A 16,914-nucleotide genomic window follows, 5' to 3' on the forward strand; every position below is an offset into this window, starting at 1 on the left:
TCTTTCGCCTCAGGCAGAAAGTACCAAATTACTCTATCTGTCATCACTACCTGAGGTACCCGACCACACGCTTTCCTCGAAATGATAGATGCATGTTTGGCCATAATCAATTATTTCCACTTCCCGCCATTTTAATTCTGCAGCATCTCCAAAATACCCATGAAAAAAGCATGCCCTGGATAGGGTAGGAAAAAAAAAAAAAAAGAAGAAGAAAAAGAAGGCGATATTATTACATTCAACTGACCATCCAAAATAGCGCCCTATCTAAAGCCTGTGTGCCTTGGTATCTTGCGCAGATGCGCTTTCAAGGGTACATTTCCTGTTTTGAAGTTATCCGCCATTGAACATTACAACTCAAGTAGCGCATCAAAGATGGTAATGTTCCATCTACATGTCGAGAATGCTTAGCCCTACATGCTGCCAGGTGAGGTTCATAAGGCCCTGTATGAGATGCCTCATACACCCCATGCTGAGCTCAAAGTTCTCGGTAGTCACTCGGCCTTACTCTTCGGTGTCTTGCTTGATGCCGTTGCGGATTAACTGGCTGTCGAAAATATGCTGTGTCCTCTTCTCTAGCGAAAGGCGTGCTGAACGTTGTTCGCTGTTGGTTCGAAAAGTGGCCTATTCCTGGTCCTTGTTGGAAGCCCGGATTTTGTTGCACTGGTCCTCCCATTTGACCCATGGAAAACATGTTCATTGCGGGCTCGCCAGCACCATTATACATATTGGTTGCGCCATAGCTATTAGGGACTGCTCCGTTAACAGGATCACCGTACATTCCATTCTGGAGCGGGTTGAAGTTCATGATGGCCATCGGATTCCACGTATTCCCCATGTTATTCGAAAAACTGCCAGCAGAAGGCAAGCCCATGGGATTCATGAACCCCATGTTTTCGCTAGCGAAACCAGAATCAGGAAAAGGCATTGCCCCCCCTTGGGGCTGCATGAAACCAAGACCACCAAAAGGAATTTGTTGATTGAAAGGCGGAGGAAAGCCAGGTGAAGGCTCTTTAGCCGGGGTAGTGGATGGGTCAGAGCAAGCCTGGTGCTGTTCCTCACTCTTTTGCTTCTTCACGGATAAGCTTGGACTTGACTCCCCAGAATCTTTGTTGCCACTTTCATCCTCTATCGGTCTTTTCTTTGAACGGACAAATGCAGATTCTTCAATTGAAATTGATGGTGAGGATGCAGTCTTTGTGACAGGATCGTTGACTGGTTCTGGCTCTGTATCAATGGCTTGACTATTTTGGTTGACTTGCTGCTTTTCCTTTTCCTTTTTCGAATCTGCTTTTTCGGCCTCGTATTTTTTAATTTTAGTAACGGCCTCATCATCAACGGCGAGGTTATCCAATAAAACGCCTTCTGTTGCGCAGCCAGGGCAAACAAAATCACTTTCAATCAACGCATTAGAGATACAATCATTGCAGTACGTTCTCTGGCAGCATGGTGTTTTTGTGGGCTCTAAAAACATCCGTTTGTCAATTGGACACTCTAGGCCGCGGGCCTGCAATTCCCTGCTGTACTCGGCGGCGGCAGCCTCTGCCGCTGCCGCCGCAGATGCCTTAGCCTTCTCTTGATACAATTCCCAGGCCGCTTTGTCTGGCTTGGCAATGACAAAATCACCATCAGCATTCACCATAACGCCTGTATTCCTCAAATCTTCAGAAGAGCCATCCAAAGCGAGCGATTCTGGCTTCTCAACCTTCGTTTGGAGAGAACGTGGTATTCCAGTTGACCGTTTCACTCTATATTTGCCATCAAATTTCGGATCATTGTTTGTCGGACATGCCTGGATCCAGTGACCTTGGGCGAGCAGTTAGCGGGTTTCTGCACGTCAATGATATGCACTGCAGAAAACCAACCTTTTTCGCGGCAACGATAGCAGAGATACCCGGGAGGAGGCGGGTGATCGGGAACATTCAAAGGTTTTCCTCTTCCACGGCCAAATGGTACAGGAGTGGCACTGCGATACCAATCAATATAAAATATGCAAATGAAAAGCAATTGGGAAGCCCTTACTTTGCCATTTCCTGCTGCTGCTCTTTCCATTGATTAGCTTGTAGATTGAAAAGCGCATTGATCTTCTCATCTTCGGTTTGGGCATTGTTGAGTTCTAAGACACTGCTGCTGACTGTATGGCTAGTATTGGGGATTGCTCGACTCGACAAAGACTGGTCATTACGGGAGGCATTGCGTGCATTGACAGGCATTTTCCCTGATACGTAACGAGCAGCGCCTCCTTTCCCTGGTCGTGTTGCAGGAAGCCTCCTAGCTATGACAGAAGTGGAACGGGGAATAATGGTGGTATCATCGTCGTACTCTGTAGAGAAAGCGTGTTAGTCCACTTGAATCGGGAGCAAAAAACTATCACGGATCTGAAGTCCGCAACAGAACTTACCCTCGCTGGTATCTTCATTGTAGATGGACAACTCAAAATCAGTTCCATCGCCCAGCCTACTCTGATTGATAATTTCTCGTTTCAGTTCGAAGGCAGAGATACCGGTGCCATCAAAAGTTACCCTGGAGGGCTCTTTCTGGGATTTGAACTTGAAGTGAACAGAGGATGACATTGTATTCAATTGCACGTCCAACGAATGTTTGTGAATGTAATTAGATCAAGATTTAGGGGTACCACTGTCAAGAAAAGGGGAATACAAGCGATGATGGAATATGAAAGATGAAAGCAAAAGCAACACGGGCAGGGGGGCAAATCGCCGATGACAGACTATGACTCGAATAAAGAGGACCAAGCGGATGCAGCTTAGTGAGAATGCTTCTTAATAGAAGGGGACCTCAAAAAGAATCGAAAGATTGATATCCTGTGATGAGGCCGCTCAAGCTCATAAACACAAGAGACTTTCCTTGGTGCTGGATGATAAGTGTCCAAATCACTGCATACAAACAAGATAAAGCCTGATGGATAAACCGTGACGGGCTGCTGTTTGACAGTGCAACGTGATTAAAAAAAATGTTTAAAAAAGGCCCAAGGGTATTCTCTTTCCATCCAATGAAGGCCAAAAGAGAAAAGAGAGATACCTGGTCCCCTGGCTTGCAATTTTAATCCGTGCTGGCGAACAGCTACTCTCTGAAACTCTCAGTAAAAACCAACCCCCGCATAAAGACAGAGAAATGGACAGTTGTTGTATGCTGGAGAAGGAAATTCAAAGACAAGTCAACACTGGAATGTGATTTCTGTCTTATCATGAATGATGACGTTCAGCAGTAATTTAGGTGAAAAGGGTACTGGAACCAACACACCAGTGGTTGGCGTAGATAATAGAATTTTCTTCGGTTGGAAAAAAAAAAAAAAAAAAAAGGTGAGCCTTGGATTATACTGTAAAATAATTAAAAGGCTGCACAATGCCCTTTTCAATCGGGCAACAAGAAATCTGGATGATGGATCATGGACGGAAGATTGAAATGCGCGCAAAAGTGTTGGCGATGGCGGCAACTCAGCATCACATGATCCATGGATTCCACCGCCGAGCTCACCGCCTCCTGTACGAAATGAAGGGTGAATAAACGATAATTGTACCGACGTAGTCTTGATATCGTATCAGTTCAGCATTTTCGTCTACTCTAAGCTTTCTTTCAACATAAATATATAAATTCTTCTAAGGATTTTTGAGCAGACTTTAAAAATATAATCAATGGCAATACCGCAGGAAATCCCCCTTCGGCCTCTTAGATGTCGGCTTCGAACTTGCGAACCAGGAATCCCTCGTCTTTAAGGTGTTCCTTAACTTCATTCACAGTATACTCGCCGCGGTGGAACTAATGACAGTTAAAATCTTAATTTACCTTTTTTCGTTGTCTCTTTTGACACTTACCATGCCAGCACCTAGAGCAGCATCAGTAGTAGTGTGCTCAAAGACCTCTGCGAAATGGCCAGGAATTCCCGCCCCGCTTGACGCGATGACAGGAATTTGAACGGCAGACTTAACATCGTTGATCAGCTCAAGATCGAATCCACTATTACTTCCATCTTTATCGATGCAGTTCAAAAGGATTTCTCCAGCACCCATCGCTTCAACCGCTTTCACCAACTGCCGAACATCTAGATCTCGGCTCTCCCTACCGCCTTTGATGGTACACTGATACCAGCAAAAGTTTTGGCCAGCAGCATTTGGAGATCCTGTCTTGATTGTATGATGCTGGGTGTCCTCTGGTCTGCTCACATATACACGCTTAGGATCAACGCTCACAACAACGGCTTGGTTTCCGTAGGCCTTTGATATCGTTTCGATTGCTGTTTTGCCAGATAGTGTTTCGCCAGCCTCATAGTACTGCTCTGCTGCAGTGACAGCGTCGGAACCAATGCTGACTTTATCAGCGCCAGACTTGAAATACATGGTCGCCACATCAAGAGCTGAGACGTTAGTTCCATCCGTGTCAACAGTATCTTTGATACCGCCTCCAATTGTCAGGGGCACGAAGACGGTCTCTGAGGTCCTTCTCAGTATCTCCAACATGGGCGTGTCTATGAGCGGGCAATTTCTGAAGGATGTGATGTTCAAAAATGTGACCTCGTCGGCCCCCTGTTCATAATACTTTTTCGCCATGTCAACTGGCTTCCCTAAATTTCTTACCTGGCCACCAGCATCCAAGTCACCTTTTTCTCTGACGTCGTATTGGTCACCTTTGGTAACCACGAGGTCACCGGCGTCGTTAGTACGTACATCAAGACATGCGATGATTCTGCGGGTCAATCCATCCTCATTTTTCCCTGCAACTGATGTCTGAGAAAGCGACTGAAATTCATCCCCGTTTAAGAAAGCACGAATAGTGCGTAATCCAGCTTGTCCACTTTTCTCCGGGTGAAACTGTGTCGCAAATATGTTTTTTCTTGCTATCGCGCCAACAAACTCTTCCTCGCCATATGTAGCCGTAGCAACTGACCAGCCACCACTCTCGAGAATACCAGGTTTGTAAAGCGCGGCGTAAGAGTGAACGTAGTAGTACTTGCTGTTTGGGCTCAAACCGTAAAATGTTTGGGCCTCCTCAGAGCCACTGTTTGTTTTCAAGGCTGAGTTCCACCCAATGTGCGGTACACTCTTCGTATCGGCCGTAAATTTTTGCATTCGCATGGGGATCAGCCCCAGTCCAGAGACATCAGGATCCTCCTCGGATCCGCTAAAAAGTGCCTGTAGACCAACACAGATACCCATGAAAGGTTTTCCTGAATCTATATGCTGCCTTATAGGCTCTAAATAGCCCCCTTCTGAAAGTTGAGAAAGGCAATGGCCGAAGTGGCCGACTCCAGGTAATATAAGCTTCTACAGAACCAGTCAGCTCATCAATTTTCCACGCATAAACATTGCAGGCAGTCAATGCGTGCTCACCTCCGCATTTTTCAAATCATCCGGGGACTTGATCCATTCAACCTCATACCCAACCTTATTGATCGCATTGACGAGAGAGCGAACGTTCCCAGCGACATAGTCGAGGAGATGAACAGTGGGCATGGCGGCGGAGATTCAAGTTTGCAGTGAGTCCCGCAACTAGAATTTTCCCAATGATGCAGATATAAACACAGATATGAAGAATTTGTCAAGATTGAAGACTAATCCTGTAGTTCAATGTTCTCTGGGACCGTAAATTCGACCAAAAAAAACTTTCGATAAAGGGATTTCAAGAAGAATAGTACTTTCGGGTACCCCACCACGCGCAGCTGAGTCATATTGGCTCTCATTCTTTTTTCTGCCGTTCAAACTACTACCTAGGTTGAAACTTGAAAGAGCCAGTGAATCAGCAACACCGCCTTAGCCTCATGCGGGGTAACTTCTCTGTAGTGACTGAGATCAAAAAGAAAATGACACCATATGCTTACAAATTGGACCTACCAATAAAAGCCCGTAATAGGTACCTAGACAGTATTAGTCATTCAAGGGGTGATATTTGTTTTTCCTCCCAATGATTTACGCTTTCCAGTCACGTACTACTATCTAAGAGTGGTTCAATAATAACTAGGTAGTTATCTATCCAGTTAGTTATTAGGTATGTATAGGTGTACTCCTTTGGTTGTCCACTTCTTATGTAATGATTACATCGCCTGTAGGTAACTGGTGCCCAGTGGCTAGATAGCTGACCTCCAACACGCCTCAAGTACATACATACCCGAGAAGAAAATCCATATCTCACACACGAACAGGTTCCTCCAAATAGCCATCACGTTTGGTCAAAATTCAATGCACCGCCTTAATACAAATGTCTCCTTGGTTGAATGATCAAAATGGAAGAGTAGAGAGAAAATATACATACGTGATCTATAGTTCTTTCTAGAAAATATATAGCTATATCATTCGGCCTCTATATCAAAGGGCTCTGTGTTCTCCTGACTCTGGAGATAAATGAGTCCGTTTCGAGGCTGTATGTAATTTTTCATTAGCACTTTTCCGCCAGATTGATATAGGTATCGAGGTGCCTTACGGGAGAAAACCGTCTAAGGCGTATACCAGCAGCTTCTAGGATTGCAGCACTCTGGTTTTTGGTGAGTGGTGAGATATGTTCAATATACGGGTAACCAAAAACGTACGTCTCGGTCCATATTGTAACCTTGCGAGTAGACAACTTCAGAAATACCAACTTGGGCGATCTTGACGGTGCATGTTAGGCAGGGACATCTTCGTTTTGTGAAATCAGTCTTTGGGAATAATCAGAACTTTCAGGGAAAGCCTCACGTATCACAATAAAGAATTGCGCCTTCTCGTATACGTTCCCTTCCAGCCTCTAGTAATGCATTTTCCTCGGCGTGAATACAAAGGCAGGTTGATAGGCCAGCACCTCCTCCCTCGCCACTATTACATCTTGGACCTTCTTATATGTCAGTTCCATGGGCATTGGTGTAACCCAATAATGTCTGCAATGAACGAGAGATCCAAATACGCACATCCACCTTCATTACAGTTTTTGAGGTGTCGTGGGGTTCCGTTGTATCCTGTGCTAATGACACGACGTTCCCGTACAAGGACACAGCCCACTCTTCTCTTCATACAATTGCTCCTTTGAGCAGCAAGGGATGCCAGTTGCATGAAATACTGGTCCCAATTTGGCCGTAAGCGCTGTTCATCAGCTAGGTTAAGTGCTTTGAGCGCAGAATGCAGCTCTTCCAAGGAAGAGGATGAATTGAACAGCTTGACTTGAGCTTGGTCAGTAAGGTAAGCACGTCCAATTCTTCGGTCATATAAATGTCGATCATTCCATAGAACAAATTGCTCCAACGCTGGGGGATCAAGCTGTCTCCTCCAGCATCTATAATAGCAAGTCAATGACTAGTCTTCATAAGAATCCCAAGCGACGGTAGGGTTCTAATGTGAGCTAACCTATCTGTAAATCGCTTCCATCTAAGACTGACGGGCGCGTCAACACTCACGAGAAGAAAGAAAGGACGTTGAAGGAGGCGATCTAGTGTAGCGCCATCCCAAATATCCGTGGTGACCCAACATTCTTGCCATCTTTTGGTGACAAAATCCACAAGCAATTCGACATTCTCAAACACAAACTCTGGCGAATGAGCAATGCCTCTCTTTCTAATCTCTGAGGCTTGGAGCCGAAGGTCATCGTCTGAGTCATTGGCTATCTGGGGGTAGCTTTTGTTGCTGAGTTCCAGCAATTGGAATCCTTGTTGTTGAATCAAAAACTCTGCAATAGCGTGTTTGCCGGAGCATATGCCTTTTGGAAATTGTAGGTCAACACTGATGCTCTCTTTGGGGGGGAAGGGATTCAACGAATTTCTGCTAACCACCACACAAGCCAACCAACATTCTGCTCAGCAAAAAGGGTGGCGAAAAGAAATGTAGGTATTGATAAAGAGAAAATCAAAAATCAAGAAACATGAAACATAAAAGACAATCAGGTGAACTGTGTGGATAAATAAGACAGGATTGAAGTACTCTTTAGGGCGGTATTCTGGGGGGGGGGGAGCAATTTCTGTGTTTGTGTGAAATATTTGTTACTATATTGCCCGGTGAGCACGACATTTAGAATTATAAAGATATAATTATTATAAATTTCTCTCTCTTTCCCTCCCTCTCTCCACCCCATTCTCTCTCTTTCTCTCTTTATTCCTATATACATAACTCTTGTTAAATGAAATAAGTCCTAACCCATCATCTAAACAGGGTGCCACACCCAAATGTGACATAGTACGATAAGATAACAGGTAGATAGTACCCCACTTGGCCAGTGCAATGTTTGAATGTCCCATGACATCTACCTATCTATCCCCAGTCACATGCCCTGCAGAAGAAGTTCATTATTTGCTTGAGTCCGGTATTAAAAAGATACCAGAGATACTTCTAAGCACCCAAAAGAATAACTTTGGATTGTTTCTATCCCTACTTAACAACAAGCAGGTAATCTCTACTACCTCCTTTCCTCCAGGGCGATATATCCTGCCACAAACATAAAGTTACCCCACACCATATATTCATGCAAAATGCGGTACACACCGTTTGCTTCGGACATAGAGCTACCCTTTTATACGGCTTTGGCATCTCTAAAAATCAACCATGATAAACTTGATGATTCTGCTCGCAAGATACTAGGTCTCTATGAGATTCGCTCTACAGACACGCCGAATACATCGTGTCGGATGCAGATCCATGGGAATTCTCTCACCAGTGATGAGTGAGTAAATCTGACGACCTAGCCTATGTTTTATCCCACGTCCACCGATTTTTTTCAGTTGTTTGAGCAGTGTCGCTCATGGAGGCAATGTGATAGGACCCTGGCGGGCTTTTACCGTGCCGAAGGAATGATAAAGAATTTCAACACCGTAGAGGAATATCGAAATATTGACAAGACTTCCATGCTTCAGCAGACCGGGAAAACGGTAAGCCTCGTCGAGGTGAAAACGTCGCTAGCAGGTTAAACTAATGATACCCTTTCTTCAGGTGTGGGATGCCATAAATGATGGGACCATTTATTCCTGCCCATCTCTGCTATCCTCATTTCTCATCCTATCCTTTGCAGATCTTAAAAAGTACAAATTTCACTACTGGTTTGCGTTTCCTGCAATACATTCTGATCCTTCTTGGGTTCAATTTGGCACAGCCAAGAAAACTTCTAGCTCGTCAGACCAGGCGCAGGGCAATGACATATCAACTACGAGAAGTTTGTCACGAGATGAAAGCTCAACCCTGGTGGAGGCGGTGCAAACTTGGAGCTATGGTGTGGACGCTCGCCAGCGAGGATTTTTCTTGGCTCGGAAGGATTGTGATATCCGTGATAAAGCTAGTTCGCCTCATGAGAACCCTACAGCAAACTCCGACCAGGATTCTCTTGCTACTGTGGTTTCTTGGCAGATTGCTTCACTTGCAAGCTATGAGTGTGGGTTTTTCGACGGTGCAGATTTTGAAAATTGTTATGTCTGCTTTGCAGACCCCTCAAACTATGATGATGCCCCTGGTTGGATGCTCAGGAATCTACTGGTTCTTGTGAAGCAACGATGGCGTCTTGATAAAGTCCAGGTCTTGAGGTATCGTGATGTGCACTCAAAACGTGATCAGGCACGTAGTACAGTCATGATATTGCAGTCTAGACAGCCGCAGGTGCTTGACCATGCAATATCCATTGATATGCTTAAAGCCATGCCAAAGGTAACCGGCTGGGAACGTAATCCAGCTGGAAAACTGACAGGAAGAGTGGTTGATCTCACGGAATATCTAGATCCTAAGAGGTATAGTGCCATTCTAGTCCAACTGATATGGCGGCTGTTGCTAACGGATTTACTACTAGGTTGGCAGATCAGTCTGTTGACCTCAACCTCAAGCTCATGAAATGGCGGATCAGTCCTAACTTGAACCTTGATAAAATCAAGCACACCAAATGCCTTCTGCTTGGAGCGGGTACCCTTGGAAGTTATTTAGCTAGAAACTTGATGGTATGTGAATACACCCAGGAATTTTTTTTTTTCTAACACAACGAGCTGATGAATATGTAAAGGGTTGGGGTGTGACGAAAATTACATTTGTTGATAGCGGGTCCGTATCATTTTCTAACCCCGTCAGACAGCCACTCTTCAATTTTTCAGACTGTTTGGAAGGCGGTGCTAAGAAGGCACAACGTGCTGCTCAGTCTTTATCGGAAATTTATCCTGGGGTCGACTCTACAGGGCACGTTCTCTCCGTTCCGATGGCTGGTCATCCCATAGTGGATTATGGAAAGACCCAAGCAGAATTCGAATGTCTCAAAACTTTGATAAACGAGCACGATGCGATTTTCCTTCTTATGGATACCCGAGAATCTCGTTGGTTGCCAACAGTTATGGGCAAGGCGGCAGGAAAGCTTGTGATGAACGCGGCGCTAGGTTTTGACTCGTTCGTGGTTATGCGCCACGGTGTCACATGTGATGCAGATCCAATGTCGGAACTAGGATGCTATTTCTGCAACGACGTCGTTGCGCCTATGAATGTGGGTAAATGCCGTTCGAGAATGGTACCATGACGAGGCTAATTCCTTCAATGATAGTCCGTTAAAGATCAAACACTTGATCAGCAATGCACTGTAACTCGCCCGGGTGTAGCCGCTATAGCATCAGCTCTTTTGGCTGAGCTCTTTGTGTCCATCGTCCAACATCCCCAAGGTGCGGCAGCACCTGCTCCAGCTACACGGAGTGAAGACCGAGGGGAGCATCCTCTTGGGATTGTGCCACATCAAATCCGAGGATTCCTATCAACTTTTGAGAACGTCTCTATCGTAGGTAAGAGTTATAATTGTTGCAGTGCTTGCTCAGACAACATCGTAAATGCCTATAAGGCAGAAGGCTGGGACTTTGTGCAAAAAGCTTTAAACGAGACTGGTTATGTAGAAGAGCTCAGTGGCCTTAAAGAGGTTTGTCATTTCGGACCCTTTCCCCTTAAAGCGCAGTTACTGACGGCTCGAAAAAGGTCCAGGCAACAGCAGAAGCAACGATGGCTGATATTGATTGGGATGAAACATCTGAGAGCACGGACGAAGCAGAATTAATTTAGAGCTTTGAGAATGTGAGCCTTGTGCGTAAGGATATCGAATTTGGGGTCATACATAGACATAGTATTGAACGCATTACCATCTAGTTATAGGTTGTTCTCACGGTGACAATACTGCATCTTTCAATGCGTATTGTTTCCTTTCGAGGCCAATGAAATATGCTTCCTTTGATTCCTGTAATTTGAGTCAGCAGACTATAATGATACAGTTTTCAATCCTTCTCTTTGCGTTTTGAATACTTACATTACGTGAAGAATCTGGTTTAAGCCTGTGAACTCTATGGAACAGACATTTGAGCTGTCTCTCAAGAGCTTTGTCCTCTGCCCCTTGGTAAAACTTGCAAACGAAATGACCACCAGTCCTGAGGGCATTAAAGCTAAATTGTAGTGCTGCGCGACAGAGGTCCTGGCTTGAGTTAGCCAATAATAACGTGAGCTGGACAATATAAGTAGGGACATACCATGCTTCCAGCATGATCTTTGAAGGTCACACCGCTCGTGTTCATCATCCTATTATGAGGGTCACTTAGACTTCTCTTCCAGAAACCAGTTGTTTGATACCAGGGTGCAGACATATCGCTTAAAACCACATCCACTGTTGTTTCTATCTTCGAATTGCTCTCGTGAGCACCTTCAAATTTTTCATAGGCTATCGAGCCCTCATAAACCTGGGTGGTCTTTTCTGATGAATCTTTAACGCTTGATTGAGAGATTACCGCATTGCTCGCGGTGTCTGGTAACGACCTGTGATAGTGTGGCCGACCTCTGTTTGGGTCTCGTAAAAACTCTTGAATATATGCCTGTATTTCCGGTGCAAGAAAATTCCCCTGTATAGTAGACACCCCTCTGGGAGGTTGGGCCGGGATTATGTCGACACCAAGAACTCGTCCATTTGGCTGGGTGCGATCTACCGCCACCTTAGAGGATAAAACAAGTTAAAAGCAGTATGGTAAAAAATGGGGAAAGTATGCCCAAGAAATCACATACCTGGGACCATGAACCAGGAGCATAGCCCTATGTGCGAACAAGAATAAGCAAATAAGAGAAAATAGTTGACGATACCAGATGAATTGGTGCCATACCAAATCGACAACGGTCTGGCCGCTCCTGAATATCCGGTACTTTTCATCAATCTATGAGGAACTATTAGAGCAAGAAACTGATATCCCCCAGCATCCCAAATTACCTGCAAAAGCTTGAAAGCCGCTCGACTTTTCAGTCCCTGCACTGCTGCTTCACGCGTAAATCGATCTTTAAGTTGACGGGCTTGCCACCTTTTTGATGAGGATTGTCTGTTAGGGACAATATAGCGGAAAGCGCCGGTAGAATTTGCAATTACGCTGCGCTTCAGGGTTGACAACAGAAGCATCTCGCCCGAGAATTATATCTGAGATTTGTTGGTAAGTTCTGTCCTCCAGAAAGAACCAAAGATTACATCTAAGTGCAGGGTATTTCTGCCGGCAAAATAAGAAGGGGTTCGATAGGTTCGATGTCACCAGTGGGTCGGTCATTTGGACGCAAAAGGTTCTAGGTAGTCTGGTTCCGGCCGCTATCCACAGCCTGCGCAAATTACACACCTTTCATTTCATAATAGGTAGTACAGGATGTTAAGACCACTAGCAGAATGGTAAAAAAAAACCACCTTAAGGTAGGTAACTAGTTAGATACTAATTAGTAAAGAGTGATATCAATTGGCAATATTTATCGGCTCAGAGCTTTCTACTCTGTATTTAGGTGATTAGGTACGTAGCTCAATACTTCAGATATGGCGCCCCTGCGATAGCGTAGCATTTTTACAATGTGAAACACTTATGAAGGAAAGATATAAGGTAGGTAGCTTTTTGATAATTGTAAAAACACCAAAGTTGTAATAATGTGCGAAACCATAATACTAAGTACCTAAGGTAGTGTAGGCAGTAAAATACAAGGCACAAGCAGGTTAAAAAACCCAGACCAAAAACTTCTGAGACTAAGTTAATAGCTTGGCTAATTACAGGGACAGAGCAAATGAGCAAATAGTAGTATAGTGCATTCCTATGTAGTCATCAAAGAAATGTGAAGCAAATCATAGGCTTTGCTACACCCCTCGGCATACTGATAGCTCACCATTAGAATCGTTTCCTATCCTTTTTCAAAGGAGAAAACCCGGAACCCCCAAAGCCGCGGTTAGGTGGGAGGCGACTACTAACACCAGTGCCAGGATGTTGTAAACCACTCAAAACAGGGTTCCGTCCTACACCAAGAGCAAGTTTACGCCCAGGTTTTTTGGTATTGCGGGTGTCACCCTCGCCTTTCTCTCCATCCTCACCCTCTTCGTCAAATAAACTTCTTTCGCGGTGAGTACCAAGCCTACGTCTCTTTATCTTAGCTTGTCCGTGATCAGAGGTTTGAGGTGGTATAATACTAGAGCCCTCCGATTGGCACCCATTATCAGGATGGTAAAGAGACTTGGTTGGCTTTCCAATTGTTGAAATTGCCGTGGACTTGAACTGGCGCGGACTCTGTTTTTTAGCATTGAAGTTCAGATCTTCGGGTAATGGCGAAGTTTGTAATTGAGAATCGAGCCCTTCATCCCTTAAACAACTGCTATTTCCAAGCAGCGATGTTTTGGCTTCCGCGTTCACATTGACTGTGTCAAGTTCATCCACATCATCATCTGAGCTTATCGGCGAATTTGCGAGTCCATTTGTACGATTGAGGAACGGAGTGATTGAGAAAGCTGATTTATCACCAGGCAATGCCGCCGATTTTTTTATTCTGTCATGAGTCTGAACAGCCCCAGGGGTTGCAATGGTCATATCGGGATGAAACTGGGCAGTTGCTCGTTGGAGAGAGACAGTACGGGGCATTGGCTGTGAGTCACTAGTATCGTTTCTGGCATTGCTGCGCTGCTGCTGCGCGTCTTTCTGGGTCCCTTGGAGCCGGTCCTTCGTTAATCGTAGTTTACTATTCAACACTTCAAGCTTCCCTTCAAGAGCAGTCCGCTGGGCCGCCCACTCAGCAGACTGTTGACGAGCACTCCATTCTTGGCGCTCTCTTGCTCGTGTCTCGTCTGCAAGCTCCTTGCGAGCCTGGTCTAGACGAGTAGATAAGTTTATTATTTCTTCCGTTTGATGTGATCCCTTGGTCTGCATGAGCTCATGTGCACGCCTTTCATTCTCCATTTGTGTTCGCAGTGTATTCAGTTGACGTTCAAGCTCTTGCTTTTCAGCAAGAAGAGCTTTGGAAGATGCACTTTGTGTACTGAGCCGGTCAAATTCTGACTTCACGTTTGAGAGGTCTTTGGAGAGACGGATTTTGTCTGACAATAGTTTTTTGGATTCGGTTGCAGTGTCATTCATTAAAGAAAGTTCTCTCTATTGAAATGTTTATAAGATATCAAATCATTGAAAGGAATTTGAATCACAAAAAAGGGACGATCACCTACACGAAGGTCTTCTACTTCATGAATCGAGGTATCCGCAATACTTCGTAGACGCTCAATCTCCTTGTAAGCTCCATACAGTTGAATGCGGATTTCAGACTCTGAATTCGTGGCCGTCATGAGATTTTCGTTGACTTGGTCGAACCTAAGTCGTAGGCCATCATTTTCGAATTGAAGAAGCAATTGTTCCATGCATAAAACCCGGTTCCTTTCGGCATCCATAAGCTGCGCCGTTCGTCCAAGAGCTCTCTCATAGTCTTGTTCAAATCGCAATGTTCTGAGAGCCATATGGCACTGGATGACGAGGTAAGTTTCATGCAAATCTCACTAGGCCAGGATGACGTACATACGTCTTCTGCAACTGGCTCCAACCGGGGGAGTGTCATGATGGTTAATACTTAGTTGACTATAATGAGCAGGCGAATAGTTGAGGGGAAAGGAGGGAAAGAAGAAATGAGAATGCTATAGGATAAATGATGGATAGTATTCAATTAGTGGCAGAACAGGATACTAAGAAGGTAATAATGGATGGGTACAGAGTACACCATACCTACTACCTGGCAAAATACGTAAACACGTCGGAACGCGTTTTGGCGGCGAACGTTAAGGCGGCCAGTTAAACCACGTAGTTGACACCTGGACGCCGGAATATAACCAGGCCCGGTTTGTCGGTAGGTAGGTAGGACGTAAATGTACACTTACCTATGCGGACAGTCTGTCCAAAACTCCGGACCTCCTACTCTTTGCAAGTCACCATAATAAAATTTTTTATTTAAAAAAAAAAAAGAAATAATATCTGCCATGCAAACATGAGGTTCTTTTCTCTTTTTATCTCCTTCCTTTTTATAGCACCAAGTGTGCTTTCGACAACACCGGCAACGGATAAGTTTGAAAGGTACCATTCTATCTCGCGCTCTACACCAATTGAATTGGATGACTCCTCATATGAAGACCTCACTTCGAAGCCCCGCGACTATTATGCCGCCGTTGTTCTAACAGCAACGGAGGCCCGTTTTGGATGTATCCTATGCCGCGAGTTTGAGCCGGAATGGGATCTCATTGCTCGAAGTTGGAACAAGGGCCTTAAACCCGACGGGCTCAAACTGCTTTTTGGTACCTTAGATTTCAGCAATGGTAAAGGCACCTTTCAGAAGGTATGGATATTAACAAACCGGATGTGGCTACCCAAGCTAATGAAAACAACAAAAGCTCATGCTCCAAACTGCGCCTGTCGTCTTGGTATTCCCTCCGACCGTTGGCCCCTTTGCTAAAGTCGATGCCACACCCCTGAGATTCGACTTTAGCGGGTAAGATAAACCAGAAGCCTTTCTTATCCTACCCAATGCTGACTATATATTTCTCAGCCCGATATCTGCCGAGCAGCTTTACACATGGCTAAACCGTCATCTTCCTGAAGGACCAAAGCCACTTCTTGTTCGACCATTTAATTACGTGCGGGTGGTCTCTTTAGTCACGATTTTAATGGGCATCGCCACGCTTTTCACAGTTCTATCTCCATATGTTTTACCAATTGTCCGGAACCGAAACCTGTGGGCTGCCGTTAGTCTTATCGCTATACTTCTTTTCACGAGTGGCCATATGTTCAATCATATCCGCAAAGTGCCATATGTTGTAGGTGATGGCAAAGGGGGTATCAGCTATTTTGCAGGAGGGTTTCAAAATCAATTCGGTATGGAAACACAAATAGTTGCTGCCATATGTAAGTGAGCCTCGTTCCATTCAAGTCAAACCCGTTGTAAACTCTTATTAAAACTAACCCGAATTCCAAGACGCTGTCCTTTCCTTTGCAACAATTGCCCTTGCGATGAAAGTTCCTCGCATGACAGACAGTAAAGCACAGCAAGTGGCCGTGGTAATCTGGGGGACTGTTTTGCTTGGCATGTACAGTTTTCTCCTCAGTGTTTTCAAGGCGAAAAACGGCGGGTATCCCTTCTTCCTTCCGCCCTTCTAGGCGGCTGGACTCGGGAAATTCCAGCAAACAAAACTTTGAGTGGTGCGAGACTAAATAGTCCCATGGGTCAAACTGGTGGTTACTTGTATATTTGGCAAACACTACAATGGAGACAATGAAAAATAAACCCCCATCACATCTACACAATATATGTGGATTCTCCTTGACGAAATAAGGATAGTATATACATATTGGCATGATCGTTAAGGCGCGCCTAGAAGGCCTGGCAATTTTTGTTCAACTTAATTTTTTTTGGTCTTTCCGCCATCATTGAAAGCCTTTAAAATACTGCGGATCATTTTTGGAACTTTTGAACTTTGTATTCCTATTTGAGTATCAATTTCTGCTCACTTTAGATTTGAGTGATCATCTTCTTTGTGAGTCTTGCTAAACTGTGACACATACATGTCTATATACAGTCTGTCTATTAGTGGTTGTGCATGTAAAACTAGCTAGGTAGCTAGTACATACTCCGTAAAATGGAGTGATTTACAGATGCGTTTTGTTGGCTTCAGTAGTATAGTATGTACGTGGGGTGTTAGTTAGCA

At 44.7% G+C, this 16,914-nt stretch overlaps 7 protein-coding genes across 7 annotated transcripts; 2 read left to right on the forward strand and 5 right to left on the reverse strand.

Annotated features, from left to right (window-relative positions):
• Positions 1-475: 475 nt before the first annotated feature.
• Positions 476-2,570, reverse strand: ASPWEDRAFT_109546 (cleavage polyadenylation factor subunit MPE1; the record flags this gene model as incomplete). Its single annotated transcript, XM_040828093.1, has 4 exons — positions 476-1,803; positions 1,863-1,963; positions 2,020-2,320; positions 2,399-2,570. The coding sequence occupies 4 exons, from the start codon at positions 2,568-2,570 to the stop codon at positions 476-478; spliced, it is 1,902 nt and encodes a 633-aa protein (XP_040689410.1).
• A 948-nt stretch (positions 2,571-3,518) lies between these two features.
• ASPWEDRAFT_59963 (imidazoleglycerol-phosphate synthase) lies at positions 3,519-5,760 on the reverse strand. Its single transcript, XM_040838486.1, has 3 exons — positions 5,343-5,760; positions 3,831-5,276; positions 3,519-3,774 (listed from the first exon to the last, which is right to left on the reverse strand). The coding sequence occupies exons 1-3, from the start codon at positions 5,463-5,465 to the stop codon at positions 3,685-3,687; spliced, it is 1,659 nt and encodes a 552-aa protein (XP_040689411.1). The 5' UTR covers positions 5,466-5,760; the 3' UTR covers positions 3,519-3,684.
• A 127-nt stretch (positions 5,761-5,887) lies between these two features.
• On the reverse strand, positions 5,888-7,794 carry ASPWEDRAFT_59964 (deoxycytidine monophosphate deaminase). Its single transcript, XM_040838487.1, has 7 exons — positions 7,742-7,794; positions 7,323-7,671; positions 6,890-7,251; positions 6,681-6,813; positions 6,536-6,623; positions 6,430-6,480; positions 5,888-6,367 (listed from the first exon to the last, which is right to left on the reverse strand). The coding sequence occupies exons 1-7, from the start codon at positions 7,761-7,763 to the stop codon at positions 6,299-6,301; spliced, it is 1,074 nt and encodes a 357-aa protein (XP_040689412.1). The 5' UTR covers positions 7,764-7,794; the 3' UTR covers positions 5,888-6,298.
• Positions 7,795-8,437: 643 nt separating this feature from the next.
• ASPWEDRAFT_110588 (putative autophagy ubiquitin-activating enzyme ApgG) lies at positions 8,438-10,973 on the forward strand (the record flags this gene model as incomplete). The annotated part of the gene is made up of 7 exons (XM_040828189.1): positions 8,438-8,628; positions 8,725-8,833; positions 8,895-9,679; positions 9,739-9,883; positions 9,946-10,413; positions 10,471-10,833; positions 10,890-10,973. The coding sequence occupies 7 exons, from the start codon at positions 8,438-8,440 to the stop codon at positions 10,971-10,973; spliced, it is 2,145 nt and encodes a 714-aa protein (XP_040689413.1).
• A 52-nt stretch (positions 10,974-11,025) lies between these two features.
• ASPWEDRAFT_40977 (RlmE family RNA methyltransferase) lies at positions 11,026-12,450 on the reverse strand. The gene is made up of 6 exons (XM_040835436.1): positions 12,157-12,450; positions 12,053-12,103; positions 11,958-11,984; positions 11,432-11,887; positions 11,215-11,376; positions 11,026-11,145 (listed from the first exon to the last, which is right to left on the reverse strand). The coding sequence occupies exons 1-6, from the start codon at positions 12,337-12,339 to the stop codon at positions 11,071-11,073; spliced, it is 954 nt and encodes a 317-aa protein (XP_040689414.1). The 5' UTR covers positions 12,340-12,450; the 3' UTR covers positions 11,026-11,070.
• Positions 12,451-12,881: 431 nt separating this feature from the next.
• On the reverse strand, positions 12,882-14,828 carry ASPWEDRAFT_40978 (uncharacterized protein). The gene is made up of 3 exons (XM_040835437.1): positions 14,745-14,828; positions 14,398-14,688; positions 12,882-14,326 (listed from the first exon to the last, which is right to left on the reverse strand). Exons 1-3 carry the CDS (start codon positions 14,778-14,780, stop codon positions 13,079-13,081), a joined length of 1,575 nt encoding a protein of 524 aa, XP_040689415.1. The 5' UTR covers positions 14,781-14,828; the 3' UTR covers positions 12,882-13,078.
• A 375-nt stretch (positions 14,829-15,203) lies between these two features.
• ASPWEDRAFT_51718 (OST3/OST6 family protein) lies at positions 15,204-16,366 on the forward strand (the record flags this gene model as incomplete). The annotated part of the gene is made up of 4 exons (XM_040837642.1): positions 15,204-15,548; positions 15,604-15,701; positions 15,759-16,114; positions 16,185-16,366. The coding sequence occupies 4 exons, from the start codon at positions 15,204-15,206 to the stop codon at positions 16,364-16,366; spliced, it is 981 nt and encodes a 326-aa protein (XP_040689416.1).
• Between the last annotated feature and the right edge of the window lie 548 nt (positions 16,367-16,914).

This window comes from Aspergillus wentii, assembly GCF_001890725.1.
Source record: "Aspergillus wentii DTO 134E9 unplaced genomic scaffold ASPWEscaffold_4, whole genome shotgun sequence".
Taxonomy (NCBI): domain Eukaryota; kingdom Fungi; phylum Ascomycota; class Eurotiomycetes; order Eurotiales; family Aspergillaceae; genus Aspergillus; species Aspergillus wentii.